The sequence below is a fragment of the Prionailurus viverrinus genome, chromosome A1 (genome assembly GCF_022837055.1).
Source record: "Prionailurus viverrinus isolate Anna chromosome A1, UM_Priviv_1.0, whole genome shotgun sequence".
Taxonomy (NCBI): Eukaryota; Metazoa; Chordata; class Mammalia; order Carnivora; family Felidae; genus Prionailurus; species Prionailurus viverrinus.
The window spans coordinates 22,794,377-22,814,445 of record NC_062561.1 but is presented as its reverse complement, the minus strand read 5'-3'; the positions used below and the strand labels follow the sequence as shown (position 1 = coordinate 22,814,445).

General features: G+C 40.5%; 1 protein-coding gene across 10 annotated transcripts in view; it reads right to left on the bottom strand.

Annotated features, from left to right (window-relative positions):
* Positions 1 to 424: 424 nt before the first annotated feature.
* The window catches only part of RCBTB2 (RCC1 and BTB domain containing protein 2), a 49,755-nt gene continuing 30,110 nt past the window's right edge, over positions 425 to 20,069 (bottom strand). For 8 of the 10 annotated variants that reach the window (XM_047854929.1, XM_047854940.1, XM_047854996.1 and 5 more), the window contains 10 exons: positions 18,005 to 18,171; positions 17,293 to 17,451; positions 17,058 to 17,165; positions 15,821 to 15,963; positions 12,914 to 12,979; positions 9,919 to 10,109; positions 9,286 to 9,412; positions 7,527 to 7,666; positions 3,974 to 4,104; positions 425 to 1,670 (listed from right to left, as the gene is read on the bottom strand). In XM_047854929.1, the coding sequence (XP_047710885.1) occupies positions 1,530 to 1,670; positions 3,974 to 4,104; positions 7,527 to 7,666; positions 9,286 to 9,412; positions 9,919 to 10,109; positions 12,914 to 12,979; positions 15,821 to 15,963; positions 17,058 to 17,165; positions 17,293 to 17,451; positions 18,005 to 18,171 (1,373 nt within the window). In that variant the 3' untranslated portion in view covers positions 425 to 1,529. Of the gene's footprint in view, positions 1,671 to 3,973; positions 4,105 to 7,526; positions 7,667 to 9,285; positions 9,413 to 9,918; positions 10,110 to 12,913; positions 12,980 to 15,820; positions 15,964 to 17,057; positions 17,166 to 17,292; positions 17,452 to 18,004; positions 18,172 to 20,069 lie in introns of those variants that run through there. The other 2 variants (XM_047854976.1, XM_047855012.1) reach the window with 2 other exon arrangements.

Genomic DNA, 20,069 nt, shown 5'->3' with positions numbered 1-20,069 from the left:
TCTTTGATAGATAAAACAGCAAATCTAACAAACAATGAAAACAGATGGCATATATGGCTAACTTCAAATAACAAATAACTGAATAAGACTATAGAATTCCCAAAACAGGATTCTGATTAAGAACTAGAGGTCAAGGCCACTTTGCCTCTACCAGATAAGGTCTGCAAAAACAGATAAGCCAAGAGAAACTAAGGATTGAAAAGTGACCTCACCAATAAAGAGTAGTCAGAGGCAATAATATGAACAGTAATTATGTTGTTTATATGCCATTTATGTTTTAGGGTGGGCTTTGCTATGATAGGTTATCTGAGTAACTACTTCCAAAAATAAGCTTAATCAAATGGATTTGTATAAATGTAAGAGATATAAAGTTGATACAATTTTGCTGATTAGGGATTAAAAAAAACCCAATTGTTCTATTATCTACAAATAAGCACTTTATTATCAAATAGTTCAGCATCAGAACAAGGTTTCTAATTCCAAAAGAGTTTTCTTTACATAATATCATATTGTGAAATACATACCATATTGTGAAACCCATGTTAGAGGAATCTGACACTACATCCTACATCCCGTTCCAGTTTTTCTTTTGCAGTTGGGTAACTTGTTTTGACCGAAAAAGTATAAATTTATCTCATTCTTCTTAATGCTGTCCATGAAATGTAAGTATGAGTTCCTTTTCAGCTAGTACTTTATAATTATTCTGTGCCAGGTTAAGAGAACTGTTTTACAGTGACATAAAACTCCACTACAAGAAAAACACATAATCATTTTTACATACACAGGCAAATCTCTCAACACAAAAAGAAAAGACATTATGCAATTATGTAAGGCAGATGAGCCCAGAAATAACATTCATTCAAAGACAGTACTTCATATTCAGTAATCCTGTATGAGAAATTAATGACTCAGAGTAAATAGAAAATTAAAATTAGCCCTTGGGACTTTGACAATTAAATTGTCAAGGCTGTTTGTGAATTCTAATTAATGCTCTAAGTTAGCCACTATTACTTAGAACCAGGTACCAGAAGAATATGAACCTCAATAGTGATGGGCTGTCTCAAATTTCTTTTTGTGCAATTTGTTATACCTTCATCCAGTATTCCACAAATAAACCTGTTTTCAGGGCATACGTAAGATTTGTAATAAATGAATTGAGTGCCTATGTATGCAAGGCACTGTTCTGGATGCTGACAATGTACTGTCCAGCTCTCTATGTGATATCAGCCTGTTAAGAACAGAAATTTGGCCAGGATAGCATATACTTAGACCAATGTACCAAAAATGTCCAACTTAAGGGACGTGAAAGAGGAAATGGTAAATAAGACATTTTAATTTCTTTTCCCTTGACCTTAGTCACATCTGATCAGAGCACGGAATGCCTTGTACAGTAAACTTCAGACTTCAGCACAGGGCACACTGACCACCACCTTCTTTTGACAGAAGTATTCAGCCAGTTAAGGAAAAGTCATTCTCCGGCTTTTGCAGGGAAAATGGAAATACCAAAAATTCTTTCTTGCAGATGAGGATCAATTTTTAAAGGCTCCAACTCTGCTTGCTTTGCTGATAAAGTTCTTCAGAAGATCATGGTCCATTTCTGCAAAGCCTGAAGTTTGTGTTACTACAGTCAAATGATTTATGCAAAACCTGAAGCAGAATTCTTCTAAATCCTAGGAACAAAAACAAAAAATACTTTAATAAATTTGTATATCCCAATGCAATGCAACACAGCATGAAAATTCCCAAGACACATAGGAAGGGACAAGCATTTGAAAGCCAATAGGAAGAATTGTTGGTACAGCAATACCTAAAGAATAGTTATGAAACTGTACAGCTAATGTGAATCTATGCTTGTAAACATTTAAATAACAGAGTAAAATATTCAAGTTCCTCCATACCAGCCAGTGCAAAGAATCAGATTTTTTATTCTCAGAAATAGGCACTACGTACCTTTCTCTAGTGACAGTATTTGTATTGTTCATTCCACTGTCAGTATTTGTTAAAATACTCCCCTTTTATATTCCCTTAGGAGCTGAAATGTTTCTAGATGAAAAGAGTTTCTACTATATGTTAGGTACTACCCTAAGGCATTAGGTCTATGATTGTGAGCAAAACAAAGCCCCTGCCTTTCCTCAAGGAGCTTACTTTCTAGGAAACAGAAGGCTGGAAGGTAACCATACAAATAATTGACATAAATATGGAATCTGAAAAAGTCTTGAAAATGAAGCCTAGTCCTGGCAGAAACACTGTGTGCCCACGGCCTCATCACTGGAGATTAGGCGCCAGCCTCCAGTATTATCACCATGACTTGCACAAACTAGCGAAGAGTTTGGCCTAGCCATGAAGTGTTCTGCATGTTTTAAGTGCCCAATATATTATTATGTTAATGAAAGACATTCACTATGCTTTTAATATCAATGTTTCAAGGTGGGTAAGATTTTTTTTTAAATGTTAAGGGAAAAAAAAAATCTAGTGTTTAGAGAAATATACATCATGTAACAGGAAAAAAACAGAAGCAGCTGTATGAAAATGTTAATGTTCTCTGGTTTGATGAGTCATCTCCTTCCTCATACTTTTTTGTATCTTCCAAATTTTCTTTAATAAGCAGAAAAGAAGTTACAAACTTTTTTTTTGCCCACCACTAAAATGTTCCTGTTTTTTGACCAGAGAGGATATCCTTATAACAAAAGGAAATCGACTCCAAGAAGAATGGGCTGCTTCCTAAAGATTTAGCTCTAAGACAGGTTTTCTTTCCTTTCTTTATTGTCAAAACAATACACAGTCACTGTAGAAAGTTCAGAAAAAAACAAGCAAAGATAGGAAATAAAAATCATCCATAATTCCACCAAAGATGACCTTTGAGTATATTTTTCAGTCTCTTTTTTTCTATGTAGATAATGAATGTCAGTCTTTTTAAAAACTGCTTTAAAAAAAATGTTTTTTAAATTGATGCTTTTACAAATGTTCATTTTTCAATTAATGTATTTTGAGTTGCTGCATAGTTTCATAGTATAAACATTCTACAGTTTAAAGAAACCTCTACTGTTCATGTTGTCTTTTTCTAATTTTTCAAAATTATAAGCAGTGTTGCAGTACAATTAGCCTTTGAAGCTAAATCTGTCTGAATCCACGAGTACTTCCTTAGGACAAATTCCTACAAGTGGATTCCTTAAAGAAGTACACCTTTAAAGCTTTCAATACATTTGGTACCAAGTGCCCCCACAATGACTGCCCCAATGCACACCCTTAGCAGCTGTTCAGGAGAACACATAATATTCTGCGCCTGCATTATCTCTAAGAATATATTCCCCAGTTTCACAAGTGAAAAATTATACCTTAGTTTCATTTATATTTTTCATTTATTCATAAATCCATTTTGTTCCTTGGTCCATTTTACTTCCACCAAACTGCTAATATTTTCTTTTTGTTTTCTAAGAACTATATGTTAACTATGGTAAATGTGCTTCACCATATGCTGCAAATATTTTCCCCACTGTATCAACTTTTTAATTTTCTCGGTGGTAATTTCTGATGTCTGGATATGTTTTTCTTTCTGAAATCAGACCTATCAATCTTTTCCTTTTAAAAAAAATTTTTTTTTTAAATCTTTACTTACTTTTGAGAGAGAGACAGCATGTGAGCAGGGGAGGAGCAGAGAGAGGGGGACACAGAATCCGAAGCAGGCTCCAGGCTCTGAGCCGTCAGCACAGAGCTTGACACGGGGCTCGAACTCACAAACTACGAGATCATGACCTGAGCCGAAGTCAGACACTCAACTGACTGAGCCACCCAGGTGCCCTTGTCAAGCCTTTCCTTTATTTAGGGCTTCTTCCTTGGAGCTCCACCCTAACATTATACAAATGGTCACTTTTTCTGGTACTTTTAGTTGGTTTACTTGTTTATTTTAGTTTATGAACTAAACACCTACCATTCTTTCCACAAGGTCAGCTAGTTGAAAGGGTGCTTCTCTTACCTGAGCATCATACTTCACAGCAGCTGAAAGCAGGGCAATGGCATTCTCCTCACAGATTCCTTGCTTGATAGTTTGTTGGCAGAGCTTTTTCAAACGATTTTCTCTATAAAAGGTAGCCAAATCCAGCAATCCTGGCGGGAAGAGATGTTTATTAGGGGGAGTGATTACAAGCATCCCCATTAAACTCACTCAACCCTTCAAGCAATGATTGTTGATGTGCGAACTGAGCAAATACAATACACACAAACAAGTAGCTGTGGAAAAGCAGACACACAGTGAAAATGGCTTTCATATTTCTCCTGTAAAGGCCGACCCCGCACTGTCACTTATTCTCCTGGGTCATTTCCATCAGCACATGGGACACGTGTCTGTCTCCCATCAGTCTCCCCCATTTCTCTGTAAACCTGGGGAACATCCTCTCTGTTAGCTGTCTCCATTTTCTCCCTTCCCCTTCTCCCGCTAAGCCATTCCAGCAGAATCCCATCCCCTCCATTCCCGGATGTCACGAATGCTTCCATGGAGCCAAATCCAAGGGGCTGTTGTCTGGTTTGTCCTACTCAAAATTTACACAGAATTTGATGTGGTTGGTGATGCTTCTCTTCTTGAAACTCTGTGTTACTTATGTTTTTCTTCTCCGTAATTTTCTTCAGTCTCTTGGCTCGGCCGTTCTTCCTAACTTCCAAATGTTTTGAGTGCCCCAGGGTTCAATCCTCAGATTCTAATTTCACTTATTTCCCTAAGTGACTTCCAGCACCAACCCTGCCCCTCAGTTTAAAATACCACCTATAAATATTGATGAGTCCCGTTATATTATCTGTCACCTACTTTCACATAATTCATGACGGAGTGATTAACACAATAAGTTAAGGATATGGCTATCTAAATCTCCATCAGGGGATTTGTTAATTAGCATACAGAATGCTAGGAACACTTTGTGAAAATACTTATGAAAGGAGCTGTGTCTGGATACAAGGCTTGGCTAGAAACACTGTGCGAGGCCTCCTGCCCTGGCATGAACAGGATGAAGCATCCCGAGACCAGCACGCCCCACGCTCAGAGAGGTACAGTCACTAGCTCTACATCAGGTTGTCATCTGATCAAAAGGTTAGCTGAATCCTCTGCCAGAAAATCATCACATCTACATCAAGCTAACCTGCAAAGTGCTTCCCAGGGGCCTAAGAGACAAAGAGATGGGATTTCATCAATCTTAAAACATCAACCGTTTTTGCATCCATCTGCCACTGCATCTTGCGTATGTAGGAGGGCCGGGTGCAAACTTGTTTTCATCGTAACCTGACCAATACTACCAAAATTACAGCGGCAAGGCCCATGGCCCAGTGGAGGATACTGAAATCTTGTGAAATCTTGAGACCTGTGATGGCTCATTTGTTTTTGGTCAGTTCTTCGCAACCCCAAATTCCTATCTCTAGTCCACACTCCGAACTGCAGAATCACATAAATGTGTTCTCCTGAGCTGCCCTCAGAGAAGATCCTGCCCTGAGCCCCTGCTCAAAACAGCCCAGATCTGCACCTCCTCCAGGCACAGTCCTCACCACAGTGGCCAAGAGCCAGGCATCCACTCCTAGACCACACTTTGGTTACAGGGGACTCTGGAATTCCCTACCTAGTTGGCCCTGAGGTCACTTATGTGGACATTTGCTCCCTTCCCGACCATGCCACCAATGTGCAGATGCCCAGCCCCCGCGGTGGCCTAGGTGAATGGAGCTTGGCCATGCAGGCTGGGGTGCCCACACATCCCTTGTGATGCAGGGTGTAGCTGGCAGTGGGTATAGAAAGATGGCAGGCCTGCCCTTCCAGTGCAGATGTCTAGTAAGCAACTCAAAACTCCTTTGCCTTCTGAAACTCAAGGGCAAAACCTGTTGCTCTCCATCTTCCTCATCGTCTTGAATGCTACTTCCATGAACCCACCGGCTCAGCCAAACAGCTTAGAGCAGTCGTTACTTCTGTTTTCCGCACACCCCAACGTGCCATCAGCCCCATTTTTAAAATACATCCAGAATAGGATCTCTTTCAACACCTCTGCCGCTACGCCACCCTAATCCAGGGTATCGTCATCACCTTATACCTGAACCGTCATAATTACTATCTTTTAAAACACATCACTCCTGTCATGGAAGCTGCTGTGCCTCAGCCCCACCAGCACACAGACCTGTTCTCCCTTTCTTCCTCTACCACTTCCCCCAGCCTCTCATGTAGCACTTCCAGGACCCTTCCTTAAGAGACACTAGGATTTTCCCTTTGCCCCTTCATCATCGTCCCTTCCTCCATCCTGCCAGTAATGCAAACGCGGTCCTGGACTATGAGCACGGGCCACACGCAGGGATGCCCTGCACTGTCTCCTTTAAACCACAGTTTTTAAAATGTTGTTGTTAAAGCAAATCCTAAATAACACAAGCCTCATGCTCAAAACCTTCCAAGGCTTTCCACCACACCAAGATTAAAACTCAAGCTCTTCACCGTGGCCCCCAAGGGTAGTCATGCTCTTGCCCACATCCCGTTGCCTGACCTAATTCTTACCGCACTGAGTCTCACTTCACTCCACCTGCCCTGGCCTTCTTCCTCTTCCTCCACAAATCTGTGCCTGTCTCAGACCTCTGCACTCACTGTTTCCCAGAAGGCTCTTCCCTCAGGTATCTGTGCGGCTGTTCCCTCTTGCTTTCCCCCGCTCTCTGCTCCCTGTACTTCCTCACGGAGGCCTTCCATATTTGCTTGTTTAGGGCTGGTCTCCCTCATCTGAACACAAGCCCCCAGGGGCAAGGCCCTGGTCTGTCTCCTGCACAGACACTGAGAGGAGCTGTGGCACATGCTGGGCATAGGCACTAAATCATTTGTGGAAGAAAGGGAGGAAAACTGTAAAACTCCAGAAATCAGATGTTTGTTTACCTGAGGAAAATTAAATGCTGATCTGGTAAAAACCGCTACTGGATTTATACATGTAAAAGGAATATTTAACTTAAAAATCTAAAGGCTGAGCTGTTTCTTCAGTTCCTTACAGAATTCCTTAATTCTCTGTGCCACCAGCTAACAATATTGCCAAGAGCTGTGAATTGAAATGTAGTATGTCTGTTACTCTGTGCCCGTTTGATCTATGTGGCTTTTTTTTTTTTTTTACTGTCCATACCCCTGAGGTGCAGTGAACGCCCCACACTACCTTCAGGACAGAAGGCCCCAGAAGTCCCACAGCGTTCTGTCCCAAAGCCGTCTAGAGGGCAATTCCCGGTTATGGAGACCACAGGGCTTATTACTACTACGTGCATTTCATCTTCTTTCTAACGTAGACATCTCAGGGGCGGCAGGTGTGGCTGCCGAACAGTCATGCGCATTCCTTACATACGGCAGTTACGGAAGAATAGCACCCGCTCCACAGTCTGATGGTTTGAGATCCACCAAGTCACCCTCTGTATGAAGCAGTAACCAGGGAAAAGTGTGGGTTGGACACAGAACTATGTGTGCGATCGCCCTCACGGCCACTTCCACCCTGCGCGTTACTCAGCATCGTGCCCATCTCTTGGGAGAGTGTGGTGGTGATTACCTACTGCCTCCTCGGGGGAAAGGCTGATGCTGTCTGTATACAGGTATTCCAGGAAGGCTCGGTAAACAGGATACGAAAACTCACTCATTTCTACGATATCATCCTCGTTGTCTTCCAATGAAGAACGAAAATGCTCACACCTGAATGAAGGAAGAAAGGAGCATGTGAGGTCCTAGCTTCTGGGCGAGAGCAAACGACCCTCCTGAGGGACACATCCTTGTGGGGCTTCAAGGGGACTGACAAGGAGAAAGGAAACACGGCGTGGCACAGGATTCTCCTCACACTGCACACCTCTGTGTCCCCATCCTGGTCCCTCGCTTCCCCTGCTGGCTGGAAGTGTAGTGACCACCACTTACTGGACGAGGCTGCAGATGCAAACCGGATGTAGCGGAGCTGACTCCGATGTGTCATTTCCGCACCCCATGCGCAGCGTGGCATTTATGGAAATTGGGTGGGTTTCTTTTCATAAACTGAGTCATTTTGTTTCTTTACCTCCTGCTATGGGTTGAATTGTGCCCCTCCACCCAAAATTCATATGCTGGTGCCCTAACCTTAGAATATAACAATAATTGGAGAAAGGATCTTTACAGAGGTAATCAAGTTAAAATGAGGTCATCAGGGTGGACATTAATCCAAGATGACGGGTGTCCTTATAAAAATGGGGAATTTGGATGCAGACATGCACACAGGGAGAACCCCACGTAAAGACTGGAGTGGTCAATCATGCCCCAAGCTAAGGAATGCCAAAGATTGCCAGCAAGCCACCAGAAGCTGGGAGAGAGGCATGAACTCTCCCTTGGGAGGAATGCATCCCGCCAATACCTTGATCTTGGACTTCTGCCTCCAGAGCTGTTGTTGAAGCCACTCAGTGTATGGCACTTTGTTACAGCTGCCCTAGCAAACTAATGCCCCTGTCTCTTTTAGGAAGGTTTAGGGGCTATAGCAGGAGTGAAGGAATGTTGGACAGCACAACCAAAGAGGCGTGCTTGAGACTAAAATGCCATACTGAGTTTGTGATTCATTGTAGCAGGATTTAAATACCTGTTAGACAACAACATGATGGTTTTTAAAATCATTATGCTAAGAAAAGGAAGCCAGGCACAAAAGAATACAGACTATATGATTCCATTAACATAAATTTCTAGAAAATGCTAACGAATCTATAGTGACTGAAAGAAAATCAGTGCTTGCCCCAGGGCTGATGCATGAGGGACCTTTGAGGGACGACAGGAATGTTCTATGTCTTCATACAGGGCCGTGGTTTCACAGCATAAATATATGTCAAAGCTCCTCAAACTGCACACTTCAAATGGATGCAGCTCGTTGCTCAAAACTGATGCCTCAATAAATCTGAATTTTAAAATCTCGGTGTTAATTTTCCACCAGACCTTGCTGCCTTGCAAAAGCCTTAACTTCTCTTTTTCCCAAGCATCTAAAAGTTCACTGTCCCACAACTGACAAGGAAAGTGACGAAGCTTGGGTCCTGGGCAGGAAGCCCAGGTGGCAGCCAGCCGTTCTGATGCCGGACTGGACAGACCACCCGCAAAGTGTCTAAGGAAGCCCGTAGCCGTTTACTCTCCCCCCCACAGGCCCCAGTGGTTCTCGTTTCCCGTGTCCTGTGTTTCCCCGGCTGCAATGCACGCTCGCAAGGGTGAAATCAGCCTTACGTTATTTTCACTACTGAAGTGCCTCCTCTAGTTCTGTGAACACTTAGAAAATCATATGTTTGTTTCAAGTCTCAAAATAAATGACTCCTTACCTAATTTTGAGAAGGACTTTATGTGCATAAATATACTTTCCGTCCACCAGGAATTTCAGGTCTGCTGTACTGGGGTTGTCAAATTCCCTCTTGAGCGACTCTGCCACTGTCAGGTGGTCGTCAGGTTCTACAGAGGAACACCAATGTTTCCAGGCTTAAGGACAGACATAGTAGAAATACAGGCCAGAATACAACATCGCTCTTGTGACACTCAGGAAAATACCCGAAATAAATGGCTGAGTGATGCTTTCTTTCCCCTAAATACAGATTTTCACGTCTCTGTAATCATTAAGGGTAAGAGCCTCACACACATCTCCTTGTAAACCTGACAGAACAACTAAAAAGTCCCAAACCGCCCCCTCAATGAAATTTTTGAATGTTTGAGTAAATAGACTAGCTAAAAATAAAAGAATAGTTTTTCAGGAACACTAAAAAGCAGTCAAATGAAATAGCTTTTAATTTAGTATGGGATCCTGGTTTCTGATACTTTCAAGAAAAATTAATCCATCAAATTAGTTTCCTTTCACAGGAGCCCATTAGAGAGAAAATATATGATTCTGCACCTAAAAAGTCCTTTTACTATCACCGGGGTTGTCTTCCTAGTTTTCACCCAAATGGGCAGAGACCACTCACCCACGGACAGGAGGCGCCAAGACACAGCAGGAGTGGCGAAGCAGGCGAACACGTCGTCGGTGCAGGAGAAGTGCGTGAGGTGAGGCAGGATCACGGACTGGCCCCGGCACTGGCCCCACATGTACACGTGCCCGCCCTGGGTCTTGGCAGCCGACGTGTGGGCCGAGTGGCAGGCCGCAATCTCTATAATTCTAGGTTCACAAATAAATGCCAAGTGAACGTGGCAAACAGGAGAAGAAACAAGTTGATTTCTCCTTCCCTTAACTTTAACGGATTTAAAAAACAAAACGAGACTTAATCTAGATTTTCAGGCACGAAACAGTTATTTAGGTTTAAGCTATCCTTCAATGGCACAACTAATAAAGATCTACTTGTTACCACTTCCAGCCCGTAGGCCTACAAAAATATACACTGTCCCGTTGTGAAATGCAAAAACAATCCAAGGGTAAAGGCCAAAACAAACAAAACAGTGATAAAGACTTGGGCTACTTAACCCAGGTCTTGATCCAGTATCAAGAAATATTTTCATTAAAACTTTACCGATTTTAGTGTTAGATGCAGCATGCTGTGGGCCACCCCAATCCACACTGCAAACAGTAAGGTCAGTAGTTCTAACTCATAGGACTCTATCTTTGAGAGCCCAAGAGAGCAGTTTTCTGATAAGTTCACAATTGCCAGGGAGGTAGTTCTCAGAATACTTCCTAATAGCCCTGTTTTTGTTGATTTAGAAATAATTAACTTTCTCTAAGAATAAGCCACTGTACAGATTCACAAAAGAGAGTAAACTATTTTACCCAAAGTGAGGTTGCCATCTTGATTTTGCCCACAGCAGGCAGTGGCACCAAGATCCTCAGTGACTTAGGCTCAGAGCTTAGAGTCATCTTTGACTTCTCCCTCCTCACTTTTTTCAGAATATCCAATTGACAAATAACATAGATTCTCTCTTTGATAATTTCTCCCATCTGCCACCACCCTAGGTCAGGCACAGCCCATAGCAACAGCCTCCGTGGTCTCCATGCTTTAGACTCTCTCTCTTTTCCAATCCAGATCACACAAGGCTGGCAGGTTAACAATCCTCTGAAAACAGCATCCTCATCAGTACTCTCAAACCTTCCGTGGCTTCCCACAAGATAAAATCCAGATGTGTGACATCAAGACCTTCCATAATTTGTCTTGCGCCTGTATCCAATCCTCTTTCAAATCACATTTACCTACATACCCTATGTTCCAACAAACAGATGTACTCACTGCCCCTCAACATTTTTCTTCACAAAGTCATTGTGCAGAAATGCTCTTTCCTTTCTCTCTGCCTTAGAAATCCTGCCCATCTTCCAAGGCTCAGCTCAAATGGCCCCAGAGGAAGAGGTCTCTTGCTCACCTGCACTCTTGCCATTCATCCCATCCACACCATTCCAGCCTGGCCCTTAACTTCTCAGGGAGGTATGTCTCACCTACTCTGCTAGATTACAAGTTCCTGGCAGGCTAAATCACTGGCTTATTTCTCTCTCCCCAAGTGTCTTTCTCTCCCCAGTAAGGTGTCTGATTAAGCACAATTTTTAGGTTATTTTATTGACTAACTGGGAAGGACAGAACAACATAGAGCGACTGAGGGATGGGAAGACCCCACTGACAGCCTAGCAATTGGAGGGTGGAGACATCCCCCCACTGCCTCTTTTAATTGGCTGTTTCCCAGACAAGGAGGGAAGATGGTCATCATGCAAGCTGAACACTGCCGTGGTGGCTTGCCTCAGAAGGCTGAGGTGTACTGTTTTCATCTGTGGTCCCAATCATTTCAGGGATTCATTCAAGGGCAGCTCTTAGCTCTTGAAGATGGGAGTACTACACAAGAAGCTATGCTGTACCAACGGTGGAGAGCCTGGATGCTGGGGTCAACCACACCGGGGGCCACATCCTAGCTCTACCACTAGGCTGTGTGATGGCGTAAATGTTCCCGAGCCTCTGTTCCATCACGTTGCAAGCTAATTGCTAATTAATTACAAATAAAGCTAATTTGTATGTATACAAATTAAATGATAAAATGTTAAACACCAAGCACAGAGTCTGGTGTACAAATAGTAGCCAGCAGTAGAGGCTTAACAGGTTTACTACTTCTTGGCATTTTAAGTGACAAAGCCTCCCTCACACAGAGACTATATTTCCAATGATCAATTCAGACAGTGAGACCTTCCCTATTTGCATGGTCAAGTCAGTGAATGGGCCCAAACCTCTAATATGTGCTTTTTACAAAAGAATCTTCCTTGCCCACACAGGGAATATTGCCAATCCTATTTGGCTTCTCAATAAGCATATCCTTCTCAATAAAGAAAAGGCAAGGAAATGGAATAAATGCATTTGTTCAAAGAAAAGGCATCTGTTCAAAGAAAAGGCCATCCACCCTCACACATTACACCAAATGTGAGGGCAGCAACACACTTCATTTTACATGGCTTGGTGCGAGGGGCAGGGCACAGGGCTGAGGGCCAGAGAGCAGCCTATGGAGGCCAAGGTACTTAAAACACTTATCATCTATTTTATCATCTTAAAAAAAAAAGTGAGGAGAGCAGAATCCAGGTAGCAATCCTTTCACAGCCTTGTGAGTAAATGAAATCAGCTACAGCAGAGTGCACACTCAAAACAGTTTCTTCTGGTGACTGAAGTGTTTACCAGTGGCTGCAGGAACTCTGGGAAACCACTTAAAATCACAGATAGCCTCTCTCTTCCCTGATGATGTTCTATGAAAAATGTAACTGATGGGAACATAACAGTGTCCTTCTGGGCACAACTACCCAACATCAGAAAACCAAAATAATTTAATTCCTGCATTCACTTCTGAAATATCTTTACTAGCCTCCGTGGAAAGGAAGTAGCCTTTGCCTTTACAGGAGGAGGGAACACTGCTTGGTGGAGGAAGGCTGGAACAGACACAGCACAGGGGTCAAGATGCAGAAGGCTGTGGAGCAGTGGCCTTCCCTTAACATGGCCTCGTGAAGTTTACCTGGAACACCTAGCAGCACACGGGAAGTCAGGGGTGGGGCACGGGCTTGGCTGACGGCAGCAGCTGCTACAGGAACAAGAGTGGAGAAAGTTTAGAGGGAACCTTCAAGTCTAAGCTTGGGACCCAACCAACTGCCAACGCATCCAGCTGTTGCCTAAGGTCATCTGTTCTTAAATCTGATTCATACCAAGAAGCAAAATTCTGAAGCTCAGATTTTCCAGTCTAATATGCGACAGACGATGACTATAAACTGAGCTAAACTTTACTGTCAGAATGTCTGGCATATTTCACATTTTATTTTGTAGCCATGCTTAATGAAAAAAAAAAGTACTAGACATTCATAATAAATGAGTTTTGTGTCACCTCAATGGAATGATCCCCAACGACTGCAGCTTAATGGCTGTGAAGTACTAGAAATGAAAAAGCAGAGAGTGAGGAAGAATATAAAACAGAAAACAATGAGGAGAGGAAAAAAGGTAATTTGTGAGACAGAAGAAGAATGGAGAAGAAATAGTAATAATAAAAAGATCCAGAGCAGTAATTCCCAAGCCTGGTTTTGTAAGAGGCCAACATACTACCAATTATCAAGGTGTCACAAAATTCACAAAAATTCAAGGCAAAGTTAGCTTTAAATCAATTTAACTTCAACTATGCTTTTATGGAACTTTAAGAACAAAGATAAATGCTGGTAAATCAAAGTACTGAGACTTCAGAAAGATTGGGAATGACTGGGTTAGAGAGAAGAGAATTACTTTAGTCATTAAAATTACTTTTATGTGAACATAAATTGCTAACAAATGTCATTAGCATTCTTCATCATAGATCTCTGTGGGAAAAAATTTTTAAAAGGTTTTCCTTGGGTTGTCGTTTAAGCAAAGGATCCAATCTACACAGATTTTCACTTTCCACTTCTGTGAACAGGTAACCAGGACCTGAAGATCCACCCCACCCTACATTCAATCCTTTTGTTTCTAATTAGTCAAACTTCCCCGAAATGGGCCCCAAGAGTCAGAAGTGAGTTCTTGAGAGATAAGTCATAACATATCTGCAAATTTCAGTCGCTGAAAAGGGTGGGTACGTGCAAAACAAGTCCCAGCAGACTTACAAATTCCTCCCTCGCAATATTGGTGTGATGGAGAGCCTGCAAGCTCAGGGGTTACCACAGCAAATTCAGGCATGGAAAACAGAAAAGTAGGAATATTGCATTCAAAACATTCAGCCATGATTTCTGTAGCCCAAATAATGACTACAAGGACAACAGCAAGTGTGCAAGTGTGGAGCTATTTCCACTTTTTTTGCATTTATAATTCAAAATTTGAAAAAAGTTAAGCTTTTTTAAAACCTTAAGTTTTTAAAATAAACAAGCAATACTCTCAAGTACCACGTAAGGAGTTGGCACTCAACATAACTCCCCTGCCCTCCTTTTCTGCCTCTTTTTCCTTCTTTCCCAAGCTGTCCTGCACTCTTTCTGGCCTAGCATGATGGGAGTGGGAAGACCTGGTGCTCATCCTGGGACGACCAGGGACCAGCAGAGCAATGTGGGGCAAGCTGCTGGTGGGCAGACAGTAGTGGATTTGGCAAGCCCAGGGACAGAGGAGTTCAAATTTACAGGAAGTGTGACAGCACCATAAAAATGGTAAAGTACTATACAAACATGTTGTTTTGATTTGATCCTTTATTTGATCCTTTAACACTTTACTGTTTGTCTAAATACTAAATGTCCCTACTGACCCAATTTGCTAAACTGAAGCATTTTCGTGATTGCTCAAAGCCTCAAGACTGTCCCTTCTCTTTTCACTGAGGAGCTCTGAACTACCTAAACGGGGGTGGCAATGGCACGGCTGCACACATCTAGTACATTCCCACCAGTTCCTGACCTCCATTCCCTCTCCTTCTCCCCAATCCTTATGAGGTCCAGGTTCTTATTCTAAGAATTTGGGGGAAAAAAAACAAAAATAGGTTTTTTTAAAAACCTATTTAACATAGGTTAAACAAAATTAGCCAGGTTTATAATACTCACATGAAAATCAAGGGGGTTGAAAATGACAATTTGGTTCTTCACTTTTATTGTTAAATATTCCAACAGGAAAATATGAAAGAATTGCATACAAATGCAAGATAATCTATATATCCATATGCTTACTTTAAAATCAGATATAACAAAACTTAGTATGTACAATAAAAATGAAAATAGCAGTATTCATTCCTACAATGATTATAAACCTGGTTTAACAGACACAATAATGAATATTTTTGTCCTATACTACTGTGTCAAGAGATAAGAGTGAAAAGACAGTGCTATGGCCATGTTTGAGACATTCAAAGGGCTTTCAAAAGTAGTAGGATAACTGGAAGAAAATTTGGGATATGTTAATTACTTGACACAACCTTGCAAACAAGTGGGCAAAACTAAGTCTTAATTTTCTAACCACTATACTCTGCCTCATAGTGATAGCTTGGGAACTAAAATCATGAGATGGTCTTATCCTTTCAACTGGCAAACTTTACTCGCAGCTGAGTGAATGGCTTTATAATCTATCTGAGGTACTTTTGTTTTTCTAAGCCACAGAAAATCAACCTCAAGCATCATCAACTTCCTCTTAATGTAAAACAGAAAACAAGGAGGAGGAAAAGGTAATTTGTGAGGGAGAGGAATAATGTAGAACAGCTGTGGGAGGCGTAGTCCTTGTTGTTTGTGTACAGTAGCTGAAATAGGGGTAAATGAAAGTAGAGTATTTAACGTACAAACTCCCCAAGGGTTCAAAAGCCAGTTTTAAAGAGGAATGAATGCTCTGGTGAAAGACTATTCTAATATTAGCAGTAAGTTTCCCCACAATTCTGTATCACGTCCAAGTTCTGTTTAATCACTAAAGAACATGCAAGTTGTTTTGAAAATGCACATATTACCTGTCCTTTTCCACAACGACAGGTGCAGGATAGGACTGGTTACTTTTATTGCCAGTGCCTAACTGGCCGTAAGAATTTGCACCCCAAGCATACACTTGGCCTTCATCTGTTAACACTAATGTGTGCGCATAGCCACAGGCAACCTGGAAAGAGGAAAACCAAATCCACTTAGGCCTGCAAATATGCTTTCACGAGATAGGTTAAGAATCAAAGATGTAAAAAAAAAAAAAAAAAAAAAAGAAGAAGAAGAAGAAGAAGAAAAAGAGGCAGCCTACCCAGAGAGACCAACATTGAGGTAACCCGTATTACTCCAGAACTAGCTCAGCCCACATGTGGCCAAAATGGCCATTAAGATCAACATGATTTCCTTCAGTGACATGAGTCTGGTTTATTCAGCTTTCATATGGCATTCATTATGCTCACAGAGATCAAGGGGTGTGAAGTGAATATGAAATACACTTTTATTTTTTAAGAATTACTTTCCTTTTTTATAGTAAAACATGTTTAATGTGGACTACCATAAAAAAAGTATAAATATGAAAGTAATCTCAAGATCAGGATTTTTTTCTATACACACACACACACACACACACACACACACACACACATACAGTACAGAAATATGTACCATGTCTCCATGCACCATGTCTGTATCTTCATTTTTATATAACATCACATAGCACTATTTCCATATCATTAAAAATCCTTTGTAAGCATCATTTCCATTCATGTAGATTTTGTATAATTTATTTAATCACTAACATTATTTGATTAAATTATGCTATATCTATTATTTATGTTATTTATTAAAGTTGATATTTTTTTCTTTTCTTTCTTTCCCTCTTTATCCTCCCTCCCTCCCTCCCTTCCTTGCTTCCTTCCTCTTTTGCTATATCTTCTCCACTAATCCTGTGTCTTTCTTTTTTGTTCCTTAAATATCCCCGGAAGAAAATTACAGAACAAAGGGTATGAATATTTTCAAGGCTCTTGATATATGCTGCCAAAGTTTCCTTGGAAAAGACTGTAACAATTTACATTCCAACAGAGAGTGGCCTAGAAACATAATTTTCTGATGAACATCTACAACTTTACTCAGGGAAACAGAGCTTTAGTTTTTAGTTCAATAAAGAAAACATCAAGCAGCTAAACTTTTCATCTGCCAAGAAAACTGTGTACATTGGCATCTTTGCCATGAAAGACTTAAAACCAGGCACACACAGACCCACTGTGGACGTACCCGCTGGACACGAATGCCTTGCAAAGCCGATATTCTACAGGGGGTTGGCTGGTTGCCACTACTGCCAAGTCCAAGCTGCCCGTTTCCATTGTAACCCCAGACATAGACCTGAGAGAAAACCAGAGACTCAGTCCCATGAAAGACACATGCAAGTAAGCTCTCTGCTGTGAGAAACACGCCACCGATCAGGCAAATGGGTTTTTTTTCTAAACAACATATGAAATAACTTTCTTACCTCGCCAGTGTTCACCACTGCCATTGAACACATCTGCCCACATGCTATGTTCACAACTACTTTATTCTGTAAGCAGCCTGTGACTCTTCGAGGGATTGGCTGATTGGCTGTTGATCCAGATCCTACCTGCCCGGAGTTATTATAACCCCAGGCAAATACCTGGGGATCAATAAATGAAACACATTAACTTACAAAGTATCTCAATTAGAAATTAACATGTACTCATAATGCCTCATCTTTGTTTTCAAAATGCTTGATATCCACAAATTCTCACAACATAGGCAGAGAAGTTTTTGTAAAATTCATTCTTACAAAATTTACAATACTTTATAAAATTAGGTTATTGGTATTATCTGTACAAATAACAATAATGATCATCAAATATATAATATTTATCAAAATATCTACTTGGCTTCAGCCATATTTTCCAGCATTTTAGGGCTTTTCTTTTTGCAAATAAAACCCTTGAGTATACAGCAATATAGAAAGAACATTACAACCTTTTAAATTCTGCAGTTATAGAAATCCTTACTACATAAAGGTACACTTAATGATGTAACCACCATGATTATGAACTGCTAACAAGAATAAGGTTGAATTTGAGGGAGGTGGTTATTTTAATCAAATGACCATATTTCCAAGATGGCTGTAACAATCCATATAATCTTACTGAAAAAAAAAAATCAATGAGATTTACGCTAACTGTTCTCACCTCTCCATCAGATGTTAGCACCAAAGAATGGTAAGACCCACAGGCAACTTCAGTGACTTGTTTGTTTGACAAATTAGTAGAAATATGACAGGGCATTAAACCATGATTAGTTGTCCCATTGCCCAGCTGGCTGTAAGCATTATGACCCCAGGTAAAGACTTCTCCTTCTGAAAATAAAAAGAAATAAAACCAGCTTTCAAAACATCTACTTTATTATATGAACATATATATTGCATCCTTCTACAAATGAAAACTAAAAATTCATGTGCAAATGATAACTGACTTCCCTATCTCACCAAACTCATTCTATAACAGAATACACTTGGAAAATTTGCGATACTCTATCTCAAAGCAACAAGATGAAATTTAAATGGATGAGTTAAAATAGCTGGCAGATAGGTTGTAAATAAACAGCAGAGAAATGCTACTAAGAATAATAGGAAAAAACATCAGATTGAAAGTCAAGAGACTGTAGGTCATTTAATTTCCCTGGGCCTATTTTCTTATCTATAAAATGATCAAGTTAATTTTTAAAATATTTGTTATATATTATTTCTTACGTGGTATAATATATATTCAGAAAAGTTCATAAGATATATATGCAGTTTTATAAATAATTATAAAGCACACACCCATGTACCACCACTCAGGTCAAGAAATATAACCTTATGATCACTCCAAAAGCTCCCCATATATAATCCACAATAAGAGAATTTAGTTTTTCCTGTTCTTGAACTGTAAATAAATGGAACCATACAGTATATACTCCTTGTGCTTGTATTTTCTACCATATTATCTCTGGGTGCTACATGCCAGATAATTTCTTCTGATCTTCCAGTTTACTAATTTTATCTTTTGATATGCTCAAACTGCTATTAAACTTGCCCAAGGAGTTTTCATTTTGATAATTATATTGTTTATTTAATTCTTTTTCAAATCCTCTTTGATCTCTGCAGGTCTTCAAGCTGGTTTTTTATTTTTTCAAACATAATAAATATAGTCATCTTGTACCTGGTAATAGCTGATACTTAGTATTCAGTGTTTGCTATCTTTTTTGCTGGTTCTCATTCATGGTGCCTTGTTCCCTTGTGTACCTGGTTATCTTTTACTATGTGCTGCTAATTGCCATTGAAAACTCATTTTGCAATGGCATTATATTTCTTCAGGCCTAGGATGAAGTGAAGGTGCCTTCCTCTAGAAAGAATCCACATTAACTTCTGTCATGCCACTAAGGCGCTTAAAGGTACTTCTTTAATAAATCCAAGGCTTGAGATTTCTTGGACTACCAGTCTGATGTGAATTGGAATACAAATCCGTGATTACAACCCTTCAGGGAGAGGTTTTCTTTCTTTCTTTTTTCCTCCTTGCTTTTCTCACAGGCAAGGATTCTTCTGTTCAGTGCCTTAGAGATGGAAGAGCTGGCCCACTCTTGCCCCCAGAGCCTAGCCTTTGGTGTTCCTAGCCTAATGGGCTAGGTGTCTGACCCATGACCCCTTCACCTTGTGAGTACATCAAACCACAACTCATTTAGGTGGGGAAGCAGATGCCCTTAAGGCAAAACTAGCTTTAAGTTCCCCTTTAACCTTAGTTCATACTTTCTCTTGAATCCGATCCAGTAATTCCTCTCTGCCTTGTTAGTGCTTTGATGCCTCTATGGAAAAAAATTAAATATTTTATCTAGAATTTTTAGTTGTTTCCAGTGAAGAAGTGGTCCAAATAATCTAGCCTATTACTGGCAACCAAAATTCCCTAAAATTTATGTGAAATAAGTATACAACACAGTATTTATAAACTTTATTTTCAATTCAAAGAATACTAATGAAATGAACACCTAGCTTAAGAAAAGTCTAAGGTATGATTTAATTATAATGTCTTATTAGTCTGAATTCATGAAATAGCCATCAGTCTATTATTCATGGTAATTATAGTTCAGCCATCAGTCATTATTCATGGTAAGAATCCCAGTGTTCTAGGAGTCAGAGAACATCTTGGACTTAGCTTCAGTGTCTTAGTTCATAGATCAGAGATCTCAAGTTCAAAAAGTCCAGAGTGAGTTAATTTTAAT